The following is a 17,500-nucleotide window of genomic DNA, read 5'->3' as shown; positions in this document are numbered from 1 at the left end:
TCGGAATGGCGACCGTATTAAGTCGAGGGTAGCTGTAGAGACGGGCTGCAAACGGGAAGAGGCAGAGAGAGTGAGGACCTGGGTGGAGAAGAGACAGAGGAAGAAGGCTTCAACGCGTCGAACGCGATAATTTAGGCAGTTTTTACACTGCTACAGGCCTTGCAGCTCCAGAATCGGTCTTTGTAGTCACGAGCCTAAGTGCCTATACTAATAATCCATTGCCTGCAAGGCAGAAGGAGGCCATGATATATGTACTGTGAACTAAGTCATAATCCATCAGCACTTTTCACAACATTTTCTCTTTTAGGCACTGATCGAATGCATTTAATTTTTTTTATCAAGAAAGTTGTGACACTTATTGCGCCCAGTATAGAGTGAAGCGCTGGAAGATCGAGAACAGACCCAGTGTATTTGTGTTAAGAGAGATCATTTTCCATTCCGATCTGTTAGCTATCTGTTGACCGTGAGTCCAACTAGACTCTCTCTGGCTGCACTCGTATATATGCGTATGATTCGTCATTTTTCTGGGTGGAATAGTCACACTTTACAACAGGGAAAAAGGAGTTTCTTCAGGCTGTCTCGCTCCGAGTCAGCAGCTGAAATTAAGTTCCAATGGTTTTTCTATTGACATAGGTCAATTTTTAATCATTCTCTGAATTTGTACCATGCTATTGTGATAGGTCCCTTAACTACCTCAGGCAAACAAAAAGGAAAAACGAAAAGCCTTGTAGTGGCTTCTAGTCAGGTCGAACACCGTAACAGCGCGGAAGAGCTAGCATGCATGCAAAGAAAAGTTTAAATTTAGTCCATGTTTTAGGAAAAAGATATGCATATTGTATATATAATGAAGTCAATTGCAAGCACGACTGGGATGTCGTTGACATTACTGTTGTATAAGAATTGCATTCATATCCAACAATCTTCTTCTTAGAGTTGGCTTCTTTAATGAAATGAAATTGGTATGCCAGATAATTTCTTTTTACGTGGCTTCTACGAAGATCCGCGTGGACTGCTATTTAAAGCTATTTAAGACAGGACCAGTCTCTTCTATTTAATCAATAACAACTGACAAGGGCTGTATAATTTCCAATCGACTGCCAAAAAGAAATAATAATAAGTATTTTGTGATCATGAACAGTGAATTCTTGTGAACTTGAGGCGAAACCGTTATCTGAGCTTACAGCGGTTATCAGTCAGACACGCCCCTCAACGATTTTGTTTTCATTTTTCGAAGCTAAATTGATTGATTGACGTCCACCCAAATTCAGTTTTGAAAAATGAGAAAAAAGAGTCGTTGAAGGGCACGTGTGAATGGTTACTGCTGTAAGTATTTGGGAAGCAATTGTCTCGATTTGAAATAAACTGATATATGTTTTAGATATTAGCTATTTTCCTGCATGTTTTTAGAACGGGGGTTCTGAGACGAAATTTTTCATTTCCGTGTGGTAAAATGCTTTTCCATAAGTATTGGCCTTATTCCGGAATAGGAATACATAGATTTGAAGTGAGAAATCCTTCGCTTTTACAGAGATTCACGAGGAAATTGACAAACACCTACTAAAATGGAATTTAAACATATCTTCAACATCCTAGTTGCTTTATAAAGGGGCTAGGTCACGCAATTTTAGGCAGTTTCAGCACTGATCGAATGGTCATAGAAATAATACAGTCAACTCTCTCATAGCGACCACTTCTCGTAAGCGACCACCTCCCGTAAGCGACCACTTCGTAAACAACCGTTTTGTCTCTCAGTTAAATACTGTTCCCAGAGCTCAGTCTCTCGTAAGCGACCACCACTCAAATTTCTAAAGCGACCGCGACCACTTTTTAGGCCAGAAATTTGACATATTCTTTTGTTTTCTGTTTCTGGTAAGCGACCACCCAACATAATCATGTATGATCGTTAGTGAATCACTACTCAGAAGTGACAAAAGTTCAATTTTTAATGACGCTACCCCGGACTGCTGACAGATAATAACAGTTTACGTTAATTGTTACAGTGATCTGTTCCAAAATGATATACTGACTGTCAGTACAAAGTTTCATCAGAAGAATGCATAGATTGCCCAGGCGCTATTCAATGTGAAATATGCCAGTGCTTTCAATCTTTTCTTTAAGCCATGGAATAGAATGTCATTGTTCCCGTAGAAAATGTAACTGCTGGGAATTTCCAGTCCATAACCTGCTCCTCGATTTACACGTTTTCCTGTTACAGTATAATGGCCTTTCCATTGTTGGTCCTTCGTTTCCTGCTAAACGCCCTTACTCGCAGTCGGAGACTGAATTGCTAAGGGTGCGGCTCAACGAGATCGGACCGAAGGAGCTGTGCTGCCGGCTAGGCGCTCGGCCCCTGAACACGCGGTGTCTGACATTTGCAGACTGCAGATCGCAGACTGCAGACTGCAGACTGCCTACAAATAGTACTGATGTACAGTATTTAAGTCTAAGCATCCATTTTAAAACGCGCTGATAAACAGTATTTCAGTCTAAGAACCCGTTTTAAAGCTTTCAATAATTGTGATTTAGGGTTAGTCTGCAGTCTGCAAATGTCAGACACCGCTGAGCACAGCACCATAGACTGATGGAATAGGCTGTGAGTCGATTTTGCTGAGGGAGGAAAACCGGAGTTCCCGGAGAAAAACCCTCGGAGTCAGGTTGAGATAGATTGAGACCCAGTCCATCCAGTCAGAATTAACTAAAACATCAAAATAACTGTTCAAAACTATAGAAGAACTCTAACAAAACAAAGGGAAGCTAAGAAGGGACATTGACGGACAAAACTGGAGAGGACTGAAATTGATTGAATTTGGGTAAATTTGAAATACGTCGGCCCACCTTTTTTTTCAAATTTATATCAGTCTGTATCAAAATGTCATTTACAAAGCTGGAAAATCATTCTCAGTTGTTATGTGGCCATGATTTTGCAAACGAAAGACTCTTGCTCTGCCAATTTGACGTTTAGAGCTCATAATTAACAAAATTAAACAAAATTACCTAAAAAAGCGTGACCTAGCCCCTTTAAAAACTACGCCAAATCATCACTGCACCTACTTTTCTTCCGTAATAGGGTAAATCGAACGCACCCTAAGAGATCAACAAACGAGTGTAATCAAGAAAATCGAGCGCCCGAAGACAATTGCTGTAATATTTGAAGTCAAAACATTAGGGCCGTTTATACGAGAGAAAATAAGCCGCGGCTTACTCTGGCCGCGGCTTACATAAGACGCGAACACCCCGTATAAAATGGTACAAAATCTGCGTTCACGGCTTTCTCAAGCCCCGGCTCAAGCCGCGGCTTATCCTGGCCGGGGAGTTTAAACTCGTGTAAATAGCTCCTTTCGCGTATTTTGTACGCCGCGGCCAGAGTAAGCCGCTGCTTCTTTTCTCTCGTATAAACGGCCCTATTATCACCCCACCATCAAGAAAAAGAAAAGCCCAGAAGTTGGATTCCCTTCCGAAGTTACGACATGAATCCCCTCCCAAAAGGAGTCAGCATGTGACAAATTACTCCCGATTCCTGACCGTAGAAAAGTAAGTTTTGCCGTGGAAAAGTACGTTTTGCCGTGGCAGCTGTGGGCCACCGTAGTTTGATGATGTTTGGTCGTCAAACATTTCCCGTTTGGCCAGGGCTTTAGACGTCCACTAGTATAAATACGGCCAATCTTCGCTGCAGTGCGCAAGTCGTTATTATTATATTGAAACAACTTCCGATCGTTTTGTAAAAATTTCAAAAGTTGTATGAAAAAAAAATCCCATTCGCCACTGGCCTCTCATCCACCTCGCTCTCACGGAATAATTGTTTTAATCATTTTCTGAAGTGGTGTGTATAGGAGTGTGTGGGTGTTTTAATACGTTGAGTTGTTCTCGTGACGTCACGCGAACAACAATACCAGCATTTTGCTCGCCACGCAACAGAAACGCGTTATTACGCAAAGATGAAATTGGACGAAAGATACCATGCTGATCGAGTAGACTCATATGTTTTACAATACAGATTAGACAGAACCGAAGTGGTGAGTATGGAAGTTAAGAAATCTGAGAGCTGAAATTATTATTCAGTGTTCATTTCGCCTTGGCCTCCTGTTAATTAGGTATTCTGCGCATGCTGTGATATTAAATTTTGTTTTGATTTCGTCTTTTGAGCTAGTACATTCAAGTTTGCATTTGTTTCCTGGTTAGCTGCAGTTTCTTAATCAAATTATCCGAGAAAAACGGGAAAAATTTCAGTTCATGATTGCAAGTCATGCAATTTGGTATTCTTGACAACGACCCCTAATATAAATTAACTGAAGTCACGCTGAAAATTGCGTTTTTTCCCCCAAAATTTACGAAACGTCTTTGATTTCAACTCAATTCGTAGCCGTCATTTCATTTTCAGGTCATAGCTTGATATCATCACAAGTGGAAGCCAGCCGTTATCCCGGGCTAAATGTGTTTTTAACAATGTTGAATGATAATCGCGGGGACGCTTGCATGCATATAAACGAAATACAGTTCAAGGGAAAGGGTACACGTTTGTCTTCAAAATCGACAGACTGTGTCGCGATCGCGACCTTTTTTCCCCACTCTTCTTTTGGGTGAGAAATTTGTGGGCTTGGCGGGGGTAAAGATGACGGTGTGGAGGAAATGTATTAAATGGGTGAGACGCGAATGATTGCGTCTTAATTATAAGGGAACCGGTCAAAACTACTATACTCGAACAGGACCCACCTTTGGGGTAGGGGGGTTCTCAAAGACACCACCTATCTTCGAACTTATCACATGAAGATTACCGACAACATTTTATTGGCTTTTAAATTTGAGTTGACACAGGAATATTCAGGTAGCAAGAGTCGGCATTACTAGACAAACAAGAAAAGTGAGGTTTGAATCTCACTGTAGTCTTTTACCACCGTAGTGGTTTACTGCTGGATAGAGGGGTGGCTATGCAATATAGACACCATCTTTTGACGTTAAGCAAGGGGGGTGCAGACGACACCACCATCTATTTTGTGGTTTGGTGGGTCCTGTTCAAGTTTAGTAGTTTTGACCACTTCCATAATGTGCTTGAAATGTGTAGGTGGTGCACAAGTGATGTATCATGGAATCACGAAAATAGAAAACATACCCAGATTTATTGTTAGTAAAAGAAAACGCTTTGTTTCCCTCAAAGGTTAAAAGTATTGGACCCAAACTTGTTCCATTTCTGAAGGCTGTATGCGTTTATTTTGTGGCACGGCTTCCAGAAACAGAGAAACCAACTGTCTATGCTGCCATATTAAAAATTCTGCCCATTATTTGCTTGGGTGGATTTGTTGGCTTCCAGGGAATCAGTCTGGACAAAAAGCACTACTACAGCCGGCATATTCTCCTGGGCCTTATTTTCTCAGGGATAGGAGATGTCTGCCTTGTCTGGAAGAATATGTACTTTATCCATGGAATGATTGCTTTTGGCATTGCACATATCTTATATATTAGAGCTTTTGGATTCCAGCCATTTCAGCTGAGAAATGTTCCCCTACTGATTTTGTGTCTCTTTCCTGGACTCTTTGTCTACTACATTTGCTATCCTGGACTAAAAGGCATGCTGGTAATTGCTGTGCTGGTCTATGGGATTGTCATTACTAGCATGTTGTGGCGGTCAATTGTCTGTGTCCAGAATCAAATAGAGGAGAATGGATTATGCCGATGGACAAGAATAAGTGCTTGCTTTGGTGCTGTCATGTTTTACATCTCAGACAATCTCATTGCTTTGAACAAATTCTGTTTTCCCATCCCATGGGAGAGAGCTTTGATTATGACCACTTATTATGGTGGACAGATGGGCATTGCCATGTCAGCTTTTAATGTTGAGGAGGAGTACAATCTTAGAATGAAAAGCTGTAAAAAAGGCTAGTGATTTTAGATATTGCATCTTTCTTTTTTGGCAAAGTGTTGTTTTGGGGGTTTATTAGGGCAAGACTTGATCATTTTATCATTCATGACTGATTCTTCAGCATGTACTCAATCATTATTGTTGGATCTTATTCAGACTTGAACATTTTATGATGTTTAACCAAACAAACTTGTGTCATTATATGAACTTTGTCAGTGGATTTTTTTTTGGGCGTTGGTTCTAACATAATGTGGGTGATCCTCGGAATTCCACAACTGAAATTTTTGATAGGTTTTGTAACTTTGTGTAGCTATTAACAGTGTGAAAAACTTTCCAATGTCATTTTAAATATTTTGCATCAATCAACACAAAATTAATATTAATGTCATAAACATTATAATCTTTTGTAACAGGACAAGTGTTACATAGTCAAAAATTATGTGCAAGACTATTTTGGTATTGTATAAATGCAGTGTGAACAAGGGTGATTATTAAGTTTGTGCAATGGAAATCCAAACGTTTTGTAACAGAACAAGTTGTATATTTAAAATAATTTTTCTTTCTTTGATGGCTATTTTGGTATGATAGAAATGCGGCTTGAATAAGGGTGATTAAAATTTGTGCAAAAATCTGTTTAAACTTAGTATGATGTCATCTATGGCAATTTAATTGTTACTTGCTTGTATGCAAAAAATGTATACCATACCAGACAGTGGTTTTCCTTTAAAAGGAGGCTCAATGGGTTTCCTACAACTAATGAGCATGTGAGAATAGTTCTTCAAAATTTTACATTTGTAGTCCGCAAGGCAAGAAATGGATAAGTTGAGGGCAGGATTGTTAAAAGGGCCATTAGTTAGTTTTATGGCACCGTGTGTTGCCATGGCAACAATCCTTGACAGTCCTGCCCCTAAAATAGCATCGCTCAAAACCTAAGAGAGCTGATTCAAAACTCTCAACACATCATTCTCACACAGGTGATTTTACAGCTCTTGCAAGGTAGTACATAAGTTATGAAACAATGACTCTTAACGACAGAAGCAGCTTGCCTATGGACATGATTGGGGGAGGGGGGGGGGGGGGTATGTGGCACCTTACGAGAGCTGCTACACCACTATGGACATTGTGTACAGTACCAGGGACATATTGGTGTAGGTGTGCTCTCATTGAACAATTGGATTTATCCATGCTATTTATGCTCACTTCTCCACAACATTGTAAATTTAATTTGTAACAACAACTTTGACCTCTTAAAAACTAAATCTTCTTGAACCCTTCCCCCCCTCCAAGAGACAATTTAAGATTTTACTCTTATACCAGACAATTATTTGTCAATAGGGGCTGTGTCAGGGTGAAACCTTTCAACATTGAGGCCCAACACCAAACAGAATACAAAAATTAATGACATAATCTTTATTTGTACAATAATCCAAGCAGAGCCTTCTGCAGAAAACAAGAAATTCTCCACATCTGCTGTTGCAATTTTGTGTATAAATTTTTAATAGGAAGCAAAGCAAAGCAAAGCAAAGACCAGTAGTTTGCTGCTGGAAGTAAATTATTGTAATCATCATACAAAGTTTTGCAATGAAACAAGAAACTGGGTGTTTTGTATGAAAAACGGGACATGTTGTAAATACTATATGTGAAAAAAAAAAAAAAAAAAAAAAACCTGATGTCCCCACCACTGGGCAGACAAATTTGGCACTTTTTCGTTTTTATTCTGTACAACATAGAGTAACATTGTCGAGCTTTTTTGGCAGTGTTACAATTAATAAAGAACAGCCACAGCAGCGTTATGAGTCTGCTGGATCCAAGTCTTCATCCTCTGATTCTGACCTGTGGAAACATAATTCACGTCAAACGAAAGATGCCTACAGAAAGTAAGGTGTTTTTTTATCAGTATTAATTATTTTAATGATTATTTGCCAAAGGTGAAGTCAAGAGATGCAAATCCTGCATTTTGATTGGCTATGCTACTAGAGGACTATTAGTAATAGTCCTAGAGTAGGGAAAAGCATGACGCTTTCTTTCGTTTTATTCCCAAATCAATATTTCTTAACTTGCATTTGCTAACTTTGTTATTGCCTTTTCTATCCGACTAGTTGGGTGATGCTAAAACAATTAGACCCTTCGCCTTAGCCTCATGGGCTATTGACCCATCTAATTGTTAAATAATCACCTCAAGTGCAACCAATCAATGCAGAGAATTTTTAATAATCACAGTATGTAAATATACCAATAAAACATATTGCTCTACACATTTGCTGCTCTGGAAATTAATCATTTCCTTATCCACGACAACCAATAGGTAAAGTCTGCTACGAGCCTAGAAGGCCCACCAGGCCAGCGCTTATCTCCGGTTTCTGTAGCATGAAGCGACTAGGAGTATTTCTACTCCCCCCTGGATGGGATGCTAGTCCATCACAGGGTTACCCCCAGCATTAAATTAATTCACTGGTACCCATTTATACACCTGGGTGGAGACAGGCACCATGAGAGTAAAGTGTCTTGCCCAAGAACACAACACAATGTCCCCAGCCAGGACCTGAACCCGGACCACTCGACCCGGAGTCGAGCACCCTGACCATGAGGCCACTGCGCCTCCCAAGACAACCAATAGCTGAATAGTAAAATCTGTGTTCCCAACCAGGTCAGAGATTTTTCTCTATCCCTGGGTTCTGCACAAAAAAGTAGTTCCTGATGCTGTTGCTCATCAAAGGTTCTTCATCCCTTCATCCCATGGCTTCACTTGAGTCTGTGGCATTTTCACATACACACTTTTAAGGACAGAGCCTGCATATTACTTTTCAGTGGAGAGAAATGATGTCAGGTTTGTCTTAGCATCAGTGATGTTTGGATGTCACTTTGAATACAAAAGAGCTTCAATCCCCAAAATTAATTATCAGTTCTTTAGGTACTTCTTTGCCAGTTGTGATCTTCTAACACTGAGAAGAGCCAATCCACCGACTGAAAAAACCTGCCATAAGCCATTCCATGTGTCATTATGTGCCATTCTGGCCAATAGTTTTAACTGATCCTTGCAGAACTACAAGTCAGATAAATAAGTTTGGTGGTTAATAATTTAAGAGATCATAATTTATTGTTCTTACGAGCTTAGAAGCTTCTTGCTTTTCTTTTTAGTTGGTTGCTGATCATCCTCAGCCTTTTCCTCTTCATCATTGGCTTCAATATCATCGTCTTCATCTTCATCGCTGGATAGTATTCTTTTCCTTCCACCATGGGGTTTGTCTTCTGCTTCACTCTCTTGCTCTTTGGTGGCTTCATCTATGTTTTCTTCATCTCCACTTTTCTCTCCTTCTGACTTGTCACTCACGTTTTCATCACTTACACTAGAAATAAACATACTTATTGATCATCAAACACTTCCTTCCTTTTGAAGAAAAAGAATAGACCACATTGGCCAACTCAATGTTGTACCCAATTCAAACCTTTTAGGAATATAAATTTTGTCCCAAGTATTTCCATATCATTTAAATGTGAATGCTACATTATAATGCAAATACACACGGTGTCTTAACCCTGAGAGATTTGGATTGATTACAACATGAGTTAGCTGATTTGGTTTATGTATTAGAGAGTTTTCAAACTACCATACTTTTAAAGGATAAATTAACTAAATGAGTAAAGCACAAATTATGGGTAGACCTTTTGGTTAAAATTAATTATCAAAGCAAGCCAAATCAAATCCTGTATTGAAGCTGAGTGAAGTAAATAACAATGCCATGCAGGTAATAATTATACGGGACACCAAGAGTCTCAAAGCTTAACTTAAGGATGTTTGCGCCCATTGCTACTGCGCATCCTTACAGCGCACGCAAATTCACATGCCACGTCATGCATTGAGCGCGCGCTAAGTGCTAAAATGAAAAATGATAGGGCAGATGGCCATTGACATAGCTTTGCTTGGATTTAATGATCTTGGATGTTCGGTGACCCCTACTTTTCTTTTCAGAAACAGATTTTATTTACAATTATCTCCACATTGTCCAAAAATGAACAAAAAATCAATGTGGGAAGTTAGAAAAGTTTCAAGATTTCTGTCCTCGGGACATGGAATCCTGCCACCTTGCAGCTGCAAGGCGCATGAAACTATGGTCGCTAAACGCCAACTTGTTCTTCAAGGAACCTCAACAGTTAACTAAATTCACTTAATGGGTCCACTTAAACAAAGTTTGGTAGAGAGCATTTCACTTCAAAGATGCAATTGCAGTATTTTTGGGCTTACAGACACTGTGGCCTTATTCGCTAAAGAAGCCGGACTTTTTCAGATTTAGGGTGTTCTTCCGGGCAAGTTCTCTCCAAAACGAAGTTTTTTTACATTTCTGACATCTCTAACTCATCATCTTTCAATTGTAAAATTTGCAGAAAAAAATCAATGTTAGAAAATTTTCACGCAAACGTCCTTAAAATAGAATATTCTTCAGCATTTATCATGTGCTGGTTGTGTTTAGCTGCTTTTTATTTACATGTTCCACTTAAACGACAGCTTTCTTGCTCACAGAGTAATAATGATCCTTGGGAATATAGATTTAGAAGAATTTCCCAATAAGGTTGGTATGGATTTTATTTTTTGCATTGCCTGCAAGTAAATATGCAACTGCAATATGACTTTCCTTGTCAAGAATCAGCATACATGTAGTACTACTTATTTAATATACTTCATCAATAAATGTCGCAACATTTCCACTGTTGGTACTCACTGACAGTTTTGGGGGCAGACACTAAGACCAAAGCATGAAGCACCCTGGCGTTTTCTGCCAGGGGTGAAAATTTTCAGAAAATCTGGCTTTAACGTTACTTCCCACCTTCGCAGGTGTCCTTCGGTAAAATGTTCATATACGCACTAGTTTCAATAAAATCCTAACAAACTATACATCTGAAGCAAGCTTAGTAAATGTAGTGTACGATAAAAATATAGTTTAACCATTTTTCCTTTTCGTAAGTGTCAGGAGCCGGTAATATACGCGCAAAATGACTGCACAGTGTTATTCACAAGCCACCAATCAACGAAAGTGTCAGGCTTTTTTAATATTCTGATTGGTTGTCTAGATATCCACATCCAAGGTTGGAGTAGATAAAAATATGCGAGACGTGTTGTGTAAATGGATGCCGCAGGAAAGATCTTTTATACATCGGAATTTCCTGACACAGATGAGTGGAAGAATCAAGAGAACTACTCCTGAAGCAATCAAGCTATCAAGTAAACAAGAAATGTTGTCCTCCAATGCAATCCCTTTCATTACACTCCAATCACAAGATACAAGGCACTACGAATGACCATGCTGTAATGATTATTAATGCCATTACTCAAGACTTACACATCAGCAATCTTCAATTTCTCAGTTTCAGAATCTGAAGAATCTTCGTCAGAAGACACAAATGCCTTGGACTTGACTTTCATTTTTTGCTTTGATCCTAGCCTCTCTTCTCCAGATTTCTTCTTTTTTGGTTCTCCTTTAGGCTTACGACTTCTAAAGAGAAAACAGTTGAAAATAATTATCTGCATTGCAATTTTGTATTTAAGCATTCTATCAGCAGTAAAGTTGATTCCAATAATCTTGAGAACAGAGAAGATAAATCTGCCTCAGAAAATGCTCTGGCCCTGAAACACATATTCAAGTCTAAGAAGAAATCAATGAGAGAAGAAAAGTGGAAAGACAAAGCTTTGCATGGCCAATATCCCAAGATCCTAGAGAAGCCCCACGTAGACACAATCACCACCAACAAATGGTTGTCAAGCAATCTGAAAGGAGAAAAAGAGGGACTACTTGTGGCAGCTCAAGATCAAGCAATAAACACCAGAAACTTCCAGAAAGTAATATGTGGCCAGCAAGTGGAGAGCAAATGCAGAATGTGTTTGCAACATGAAGAGACAGTGCACCATAATTTTATTGTATCTGGATGTGAGGTCTTAGCCAAAACAGAGTACATCACCACGCACAACAATGCTGCAGCATATCTCCATTGGAGTATCTGTAAAGATCATGATCTCAAGATTACAGACTGTGATGCATAATAAAGACAACAACCTCACCATCATGTGGTACATGCCATTCAATACTGATAGAACTATAACAGCGAACAGACCTGACATCATTGTTAAAGATTCAGTAAATACCACCTGTAAACTGATTGATATGACTGTCCCATCAGTTAGGAACATTGCATTGAAGGAAATCGAAAAGAAAAGCAAGTATAAAGATTTAGAAGTTGAAATACAGAGAATGTGGCAGATGAAAACCATAGTGATCCCTGTAGTTGTTGGTGCGCTTGGCACAGTAAAAAAAAGAATGGTAGAAAACATCGAGAAAGTAGCAAAGAGTGCTTCTGTGACAGAGATTCAAAAGATCTGCATCCTGGGATCTGCATGAATCCTCAGAAAGGTGGTAAGTATCTGAACAGAAAGATTGACTTGAGTGGTGGTGCCCCAGGTGAATGGTTTGCGCCCGGCTAATGCACTAAAAGAACTCCAGCAAAGACTGTGATAGTATAGATGATGATAATAATAATAATAATAATAATAATAATAATAATAATAATAATAATAATAATAATAATAATAATAAGGCTTATGTTGTGCCTTTGGTAGTAGTTGCACTTGTCATGATTCAGAAAAAATCTTAACCCTTTGACTCCCAAGCTGGCCTGAACCAGCCATACTTAGTATTTGACTTTCGAACACCAGATGATTTTACTTGTCAACGGGGAACCCCTGGGAGTCAATGGGTTAAAGAACAATTGAAAACAATAATTATTGGTGCCACTGTTACAGTTGCTGGAGACGCAGTGTCCTCATGGTCAGTGTGCTCGACTCCGGATCGAGTGGTCCAGGTTCGAGTCCTGACCAGGGACATTGTGTTGTGTTCTTGGGCAAGACACTTCACTCTCACGGTGCCTCTCTCCACCCAGGTGTATAAATGGGTACCGGCAAAAATGCTGGGGATAACCCTGCGATGGACTAGCATCCCATCCAGGGGGGAGTAGAAATACTCCTAGTCGCTTCATGCTACAGAAACCGGAGATAAGTGCCGGCCTGGTGGGCCTTCTAGGCTCGTAGCAGACTTAACCTGTTACAGTTGAACTGTTACAGAAGGCGGCATTACTTGGAACAGGAAGACTACCCCCAGCATTAAATTTGCCAGTACGCATTTATACACCTGGGTGGAGAGAGGCACCATGAGAGTAAAGTGTCTTGCCCAAGAACACAACACAATGTCCCCAGCCAGGGCCCAAACCTGGACCACTCGATCCGGAGTCGAGCACACTAACCATGAGGCCACCACGCCTCCCAATAATAAATGATAACAAACCTGTATTAAATGCTCAAACACTAATTGGGGACACTGTACAGAAATCAAACTATCAACTCAAAGCAAAACCAAGGTTGGTTGTTTGAGGAGGGGGAAAAACCACAGTACATGTACCTGGAGAAAACCAACAAACTCAAATCACATTTGATGCCAAGCCTGGAAATCAAGCCCAGGCCTCATGGGAGGGAGGCAAAATAATGCACGCTCTTACCCAATCCATCAAGCATGTGTGTCCAAAGCAAAGACACTAGTTCTGAGGTCTAAGTAGACTGAACCAGCCATAATAGAATAGGCCTCAAAACAGTGAACCATCTCTCCAAATTTGCAAAACCCCCAGAGAAAAAGGACAATGATGAACCTGCTTTCCGGCATTACATGCAAGTTTAAAGTGCCCCCTAACACCAATTCTTTTTCTATTTATTTTCAAAAAGAATGCAAAATTTGGTGTAGATTTAAAAACAGAGTTAAGTAAATCCATCAAATACTCGTAAGTCTGCGAATGTTTGGAGTTGGTTCAAAGCCATGTGAAAGAAGATCTGAAACCTATTGTATTTGTGACATCACCTAGGGAAGCCAATAGTCCATTTTACAGTTGTGTGCTTAGTTACCTGGCCTGTGAATGAAAGTGAGGCTGGAGTTGACCTTGTTTTGATAGAAACCTCACTGCCTTTCTTATGTAAATTACTAATTAGCATGACAAAAACATCATTAACATAACGAAAGGAGGGAGGTCTGTATCATAACAAGGTCAACACCAGCCTCACTTTCATTTAAGGGCCAGGTAACTAAACACAACTGTAAAGAGGTCTATTGCTTCACTTTTGAGACACTTGTGTGATCAACTGGTGTTCCTTGGAAGTTTCTGGTCTTAAAATCTCTTTAATTTGACCTTCAGGCACATAAATCATTTTAAAATCAGCAAAACTAAAATTTCATCAAGCAATACAGATTCGGATTATTCCATCAAGCCAGAGGACCCTGATATTTGTTGTCTCCTGGACTATGACAATGAAGAAGAAGATAGTGATGTGCAAATGACACCAGTGATGCCAAGTAAAAGCAAAGAAACTCTGGATAGCTGTGACCTGGCTTATGCCGATGAGATGATGGCTGATGAAGCATAAGAAAAGGAGCTCAAAGAAAATGAAAAACTCAAGTGAATGTTGGAGAAAATTTGCAGCAACACGCCTATTGGGCATATTCTAGACAAACTTTTCCGACCTCCTCTTTGCTCTCTCAGCATCTCTCTGTGTGAAAATCGCTTCCCCAGCTGATGTCGCACACCAGACTCAGACCCAATCTCCTGCAAACTCGGCGATGAACCAAATTGAAAATTCATAGAAAACTAAGGAAATAACAGAACTATAATTTTTTCATCAATGTGATCACAAACAAAAGAATATTCTGATGGCTAACAAAAAAAATTAGGGGTTAGGTGCACTTTAAAACTGTCTTCAACATTGAAACAGGAGTTAGGTAAAAGCAAGATGCCTGACCTGACAAATAATACAAAATGTGTACGTAAAATCATGGTTTTTTAAAAAGATTGATCCAGTCAGATTTCCTGAAGCCACACTTTCTTAAAACCTATCTGGAACATTGTACCATACGAACCTCCTCTGCAGATATTCCTTGGCGTGTAACACAGTTTTGGGGGAAAAAAGATTCTGGGTTATGCCAAAAGAATTTCTACAAATGATGATTGCATTATGGAGATTCTTTATTGAACTTAAGTTAAAACTATTATTTGGCACAGACCTCTTTTTCTTTGGGGCATTTTCGTCATCTTCCTCTCTGATTCGTTTTTTCCTCCTAATAAAGATATCCATGTATGAACACCTTAAAGCCACCTGAATTTTTCAGGTCACATCTATATGAGGCAAGTGCTTAAATTGTCCGGAGAAGTGAGAGGATGGATCACATCTCTCTTTTATCAATTCCACTTCAAATATATAGATGGCCACGCGGAGATACAAATTTCTCTTAGAGTGTTCACACCAGAAGAGAAATTTCGTACCTTCAAGCGACCATGGAATATTCTATTTATTATATAAACACCAGTGAAATACTAAATAACTTCACGAAAGACATTGAAAGGCGCAATTTTCATATGATTGTAACCATAGCAATCAGTGATCTTTTCACATGTGAAAATGACATGTTAATGGCACCTGTAATGTAAGTGGGAGTATGGAAAAATGGCAAACTGCTATTAACCACAGCCCTTGAGGTAACCTCACTGTTAGTGTTCTTCATACTTGCAAGCTAGGTACTTGAATATTCTCTGTCCTTCTCTACACATTAGCACATTGTCTACAAATTAGCACTGCTCCAAGTTTAAACATGTTTGTATGCAAAAATCTTTCTTCGCATTCCTGCTAATGCTAAGGTTTAACACATTACTTATTTTGCTTTAACTTGAGTGTCATCAGCAAAGCTCTGCCTACCGTTTTTTCTCTGGTTTGACTTTTGATTTCTTCTTTTCTTTTTTTCCTTCTACATCCATATCACCTTCTTCTTCACTTTCTTCATCATTGCTTGCAATAAAATCGTCTGCTGTTTTTTTCTACAGGACAAAAAAATGGAGAAACTTAATGCTGAGGAGAATGAATAGGCAAATGAACTTGAAATCTTAGAGGAAATAGAATTAAAAAAACAAAACAAGAATATAAGAATAGTTCTTTTTATGTTTATTTGATGCCACACATTATGTTTAATTGTTACATGACACATTTGAGATGGTCGAACAAAATTTAATAATCTGGTGCAAAAATGACGTCTACTGCTCTGCTTTTTGTTGAGTCTTCAATAACCAAAGATAGGAAGTGACCATTATTGGTTATCACTCAAAGTGTCTATCACCTTCAGTTGAAAATCCCTTAACATTCAACAATTCTCAGCACAATAGCCACTTGTCTTAAACACTAATTCCTTTGTTCGCTAAACTCTCTCCTACAAACTTTTAAGTTACTGTTTTAGAGGCTCCTAAAAAGTGGAAAACTAGTTTTAATTTGATATACGACTGCACAAAGAAGAGGAATGGGTTTAATATCATTTTGACATCAGACTGATTTGCATTGTGACAGTTCTTTGTTAATGCGAGGGACACTCAGAAAACGTTGCCAAGTTTTACACATTTAAGGTGGCCGAACACAGTTTTCGTGAGCGCTCTTGCTAATGCGATGGGGCGTGTGCAAGGATTGCAAAAAATAAACAGGCTTCAATACAGCAATCATTTTATTTGCCCAATGCTTCCGCTATCTGTACTATTTTTCCTCATAATTGAATAAAGTGTTTTGATGGTTTTAGTCTTTTTTGAGAAATGTATGTTAGAAAAGGTAACGATGCAAAGAACTCCGCAATTCACAGATTTTTCTTTGTTATCTAAAGAACCCATGTAAATGCAGTGCATGCGTAGTAAGTTAAAAAATTGCCATTGAATGCGGAATAGCTTTCTCAGAAATATGCCTATTTCTTGTGAACCACTCCTTAGAATTTAACAAAATTTGGCACGAAAATAGTTTAGGAACCTGGAGTATTGAAAAAAAAAGAACTTTAACAGAGGAAATTCTAGATATTCCAGCGAACCTTCAACAAGGGATAATTAAAGATCTCTCTGTCAAATATTATTAATTAAAAATAGAGTTAACTTGTGAGCATTGTTACAAGCTTGTTGTATGCAAATTATAGAGAAAATCTAATGACCAGATTTCCTGCAAATAAGGCCTTATGTTGCCATGGCAACGGCATATACGTCAGCTGAACTATCAAAAAACCAAAGTTTGTGTTATTAACTTGCTTGCTACCATTTTTGGTGACCAAAGGATCAAGGGTTTTAGAGAAAAAAGTAAATGAGACATAGGTATCAAAAACTGTGTTCAGCCACCTTAATGGGCATAAGGGCCTTCATTAAACACTTCTAATCTTATCCAGCGAGAAAACGTTATTGCATGTAAATTAAAACAGGGCATGTTAACATCTTACTTTCTTTCCTTTAGATGGCTTCTCCTTTGGAGCTAGTTCCTCTGGTGCAAAAAACAACACGTTTTTAGTAGCTTCTTTGAACTGTTGACGTTTCTCCTGAAGTTCTTTTTCTTGCTGTTCCCTCTGCTCTCTTTTGAGTTTCTACAAAAAAATGAAAAACCTGTAATAACAACAAGGAACTGTGCAGACATGTGGCATTTTACATGTAAATTAAAGAGAAGGCACGCGCTACAGTGTACATGTATAACCCTAATGGCACTGTAAGAGTTGATTAGATAAACTACAGTATATTCCCTTGATTGTTGAGTTTTTACCTCCTCTTCTTCCTTCTTCC

General features: G+C 39.0%; 3 protein-coding genes across 3 annotated transcripts in view; 2 read left to right on the top strand and 1 right to left on the bottom strand.

The window, feature by feature from the left end:
- LOC137971252 (uncharacterized) overlaps positions 1-17,500 on the top strand; it is a 251,111-nt gene that overhangs the window by 30,692 nt on the left and 202,919 nt on the right. The gene's annotated exons all lie outside the window — the stretch shown is intronic.
- LOC137969389 (lysoplasmalogenase TMEM86A-like) lies at positions 3,877-6,491 on the top strand. The gene is made up of 2 exons (XM_068815603.1): positions 3,877-4,013; positions 5,153-6,491. Exons 1-2 carry the CDS (start codon positions 3,936-3,938, stop codon positions 5,873-5,875), a joined length of 801 nt encoding a protein of 266 aa, XP_068671704.1. The 5' UTR covers positions 3,877-3,935; the 3' UTR covers positions 5,876-6,491.
- LOC137969388 (RNA polymerase-associated protein CTR9 homolog) overlaps positions 7,497-17,500 on the bottom strand; it is a 61,538-nt gene continuing 51,534 nt past the window's right edge. The window contains exons 24-30 of the mRNA XM_068815602.1: positions 17,481-17,500; positions 17,167-17,307; positions 15,630-15,748; positions 14,941-14,994; positions 11,191-11,343; positions 8,962-9,201; positions 7,497-7,687 (exon numbers count right to left, since the gene is read on the bottom strand). The exon at positions 17,481-17,500 is cut by the window's right edge and continues 116 nt beyond it. Of these exons, the coding sequence (XP_068671703.1) occupies positions 7,645-7,687; positions 8,962-9,201; positions 11,191-11,343; positions 14,941-14,994; positions 15,630-15,748; positions 17,167-17,307; positions 17,481-17,500 (770 nt within the window). The 3' untranslated portion in view covers positions 7,497-7,644. The remainder of the gene's footprint in view (positions 7,688-8,961; positions 9,202-11,190; positions 11,344-14,940; positions 14,995-15,629; positions 15,749-17,166; positions 17,308-17,480) is intronic.

This window comes from Montipora foliosa, chromosome 9 (assembly GCF_036669935.1).
Source record: "Montipora foliosa isolate CH-2021 chromosome 9, ASM3666993v2, whole genome shotgun sequence".
NCBI lineage: Eukaryota > Metazoa > Cnidaria > Anthozoa > Scleractinia > Acroporidae > Montipora > Montipora foliosa.
This window is presented reverse-complemented; position numbering and strand designations above follow the sequence as displayed.